The 3,009-nt window shown below is 35.7% G+C and overlaps 1 protein-coding gene across 1 annotated transcript; it reads left to right on the top strand.

Moving 5' to 3' along the window:
- Positions 1–2,063, top strand: LOC148252926 (putative phospholipase A2 homolog 1). Its single transcript, XM_088208169.1, has 4 exons — positions 1–200; positions 354–393; positions 494–613; positions 1,517–2,063. Exons 1-4 carry the CDS (start codon positions 99–101, stop codon positions 1,693–1,695), a joined length of 441 nt encoding a protein of 146 aa, XP_088064295.1. The 5' UTR covers positions 1–98; the 3' UTR covers positions 1,696–2,063.
- Positions 2,064–3,009: the final 946 nt, after the last annotated feature.

Here is a 3,009-nt window from a genome sequence, read left to right as displayed (position 1 = left end):
GTGTGAGACACGACCATTTAGAAGGGGACCAGACAGATCACGGTGTAGGAGAGACGACGATCGGAAGTCGAGGGAGACGATAAGGGAACATCGAGAGCATGGTGCTCGGGGAAATTGTATCCTTCCGGGCAAATGTTGCTGCATCATTGGCTTTCGTCTTCCTCCTCGTTCTCGCCGAGTCCGCCATTAACGACTCTCGGGTAATTTTTCACTTCCCCAAATCGGAAAGCAGTTTGGCTTCCTCAGGAAAAAATAAAATTGAAATCTTATTGGTTGGATCTTTTGGTATACAGTTAATAGCGAGATTAATCCTTTCCTTGTTTTAACGTAAAGTTGGTTGAATTGAATCACAGGTCAAATGTAGTAGAACTTGTGTTGCAAAGAACTGTAATAGTAAGATTCTTCAACAATTTGTCAATATCAAGATATTATTTTTTTAGTTTAATCTTAATTTACGTGATTGATTACTAACTGTCTCGAATCATGATATTAGCGGTTGGCATTCGATACGGCAAGTACTGCGGAGTAGGGTGGACTGGCTGTCCCGGTGAGCTGCCCTGCGACGACGTGGATGCTTGCTGCAAGATTCACGACGAATGCGTGGATAAGAAAGGTAAAGCACTATCCATTATCCGTTGTTCTTAAACTTCCGTGATTAACTTGCATGCTTAATTAAATGGACATAGTCAGTAATTCAAGATTTACATCTTTCCCATATGCGTGCGTGTTTTTATTATTAACTGATTAAAGATAAATACCCTTAAAATGGGTTGTGTAATTGCCTGTCTTAGGTGAGCTTTCTTTTGCTCGTACTTGCAGCTGTTTGGTGCAAACTAGATACTTTTTTTTGGGTATTTTTTTAATGGTTGGAACAGCATAATTTATATGGTTCAAGAAAAATGTTAAATTATTACTTTATTTGCTTGAAAGAAAGAACAAAGTGTCCCTATACGTTATATCCTAGTAACATGAATCAAAGTTGGTTTGGTTCGTCTAATCTATTTGGTTGTGTATTTTGGATATAAACAAATGCTTCACGTGTATTGTTGCTAATGGATGGAACCTCTTCTAGACATTGTGATCATTTTGGTTGCACTTTTATTTCACTGGGAAACATGATGTTCCTTGATCTTCCTCTCCCAGAAAAAAAAAGATTGAAAAAAGAATTGGTTACTCAATATCTCAGGTAGGCATGTGATTTATAATTTGGAATTTCTTGTCATTTTTCTCTGGCAATAATTTGGTCGAAAGACATTTGAAGTCTATTTAATCAACTAGACTGGATATGTTTTGCTCTGTTGTTTAGTAGTAGTAGTTTCTTAATGAGATAGATCATTAATAATATAGCTGCATCATTTCCCATATAGTGATATTATCTAGTAATACCAAATGGTTTGTTAATCAACAAGCATAATTTGTCCATCAGTCCTAATTGGTTGCTGTTTTAATGGTCATAATTTTTACCAAGTTGGGTTACTAGTAATTATGTGTTTTTTCTTCCCTATTTTCTCTGAAGGTTTGACAAATATTAAATGTCATGAGAAGTTTAAGCGCTGCATAAAGAAAGCTCAAAAATCGGGAAAGGTTGGATTTTCTAAGGACTGCCCATATGACACAGCCGTGCCAACTATGATACAGGGTATGGATATGGCTATCATGTTGAGCCAATTTAGTGACTTAAAGACTGAACTATGACATGTGAATTTTAAATTCACTATGGAGGAATCCTACTGCAAGCATTGTTTCACCTTTGAACAATATGGTTCTGAAGAGGTATTTCAGGTGTTAAAAATATCACTCGGTAAAGCCCGAGAAACCCACCAGGTCCATCAAATGAGTTAGCAGTTTAAACTACTCGGGAACTAAAAGTTTACTCGGTAATCTTAGCTTATTCAGGTTGGAAACTTAACTAATAGGGTTTATGGACCCAGTGGATTTCCCAGCACTATCCAATATCATTACTGATTTGTTATTGGTTTACTAATTTTAAGAACATAATTGTACCTTGACTACATCGGCATTTTTATTCAAATTCCAAGAAATCAGTAGCTATCTATCTCTAATAGTTGAAATTTGCTCCCATCTTTAGTTTTATTATTATTTTTTTCCTTTTGCTTCTAACTAGAATTAGGATAAAGTTTTGGGAACTCAGATGTGTATAAACCCAGTGAAATGACAATTTAATAACTCACATCCTTTTACTTGGTAATTTCCAAGTTTACTTGGTAACTTGATAAGGTGTCAACCTTAATAATTCACACGATTGTTTACCAAATGGGTTCCTGAAGCAACACTCTCAAGAATTAGCTACAGTATGGTTTGAAGGTTGTCAAGAAGTATTACTGACGGATTTAGCTTTAATTCTTGGAGTGGCTTGTAATTAAAATTGTCTCGAGGCACTTAAATCTACAATGAAAATGATATGGATTGGAGACAGATCAACAGAGTATTGTTGGGTTATTCTCTTAGCTTGTGGGTTTTAACACAGATAAGAAGTTTCCGCAATAAAACAGTGTTCAATATCATGTTTCTGATAGCTGAGCTATCAAACTTGTTGTTTGTCGGAGTTTATTGTTTCCGGGTACTTCTGTTCTATGTCAGTAAAGACTTTGCAGACCTCGTGTAACCATTGCCAAGTTGTCCCATTAAGTAGATTTTCTCGCAAACTGTTGGTGTCTTAAATGACTGACATAATTGATTTTTTTTTTTTTTATGTTGAACAACTCTTTGCAAAATCTTCATATAACCAGATGGAGGACTTGCTTCGTCATATACTTGGATATGATTGTTATTTGTTTTTGTCTCATGTGTTATATTGTGCACAAATTTGTTCACATAGATACTGAAATTCAGAAGGACCCCATGCTGTTACTCCCTCATTCATATTCGATATCATACTGAGATCACAACCTGATAATTAATCATCAGATTATGTGCTTAATCATTTTAGATTTCTGTTTATGAGTGGTGAAGCTGAGTAAGTATAGGTTTCTTTGATGCTGAGGCCGT

The sequence above is a fragment of the Carica papaya genome, chromosome 7 (genome assembly GCF_054855325.1).
Source record: "Carica papaya isolate Zhongbai chromosome 7, ASM5485532v1, whole genome shotgun sequence".
NCBI lineage: Eukaryota > Viridiplantae > Streptophyta > Magnoliopsida > Brassicales > Caricaceae > Carica > Carica papaya.
This window is presented reverse-complemented; position numbering and strand designations above follow the sequence as displayed.

What these genes read in the sequence shown, in the direction of transcription:
- LOC148252926 (XM_088208169.1), top strand. Translation starts at nt 99, where the DNA reads ATGGTGCTCGGGGAAATTGTATCCTTCCGGGCAAATGTTGCTGCATCA. An exon ending in CCGCCATTAACGACTCTCGG is followed by an intron (nt 201 to 353) that starts GTAATTTTTCAC and finishes ATTGAATCACAG; the next exon opens with GTCAAATGTAGTAGAACTTG. An exon ending in TGTTGCAAAGAACTGTAATA is followed by an intron (nt 394 to 493) that starts GTAAGATTCTTC and finishes TCATGATATTAG; the next exon opens with CGGTTGGCATTCGATACGGC.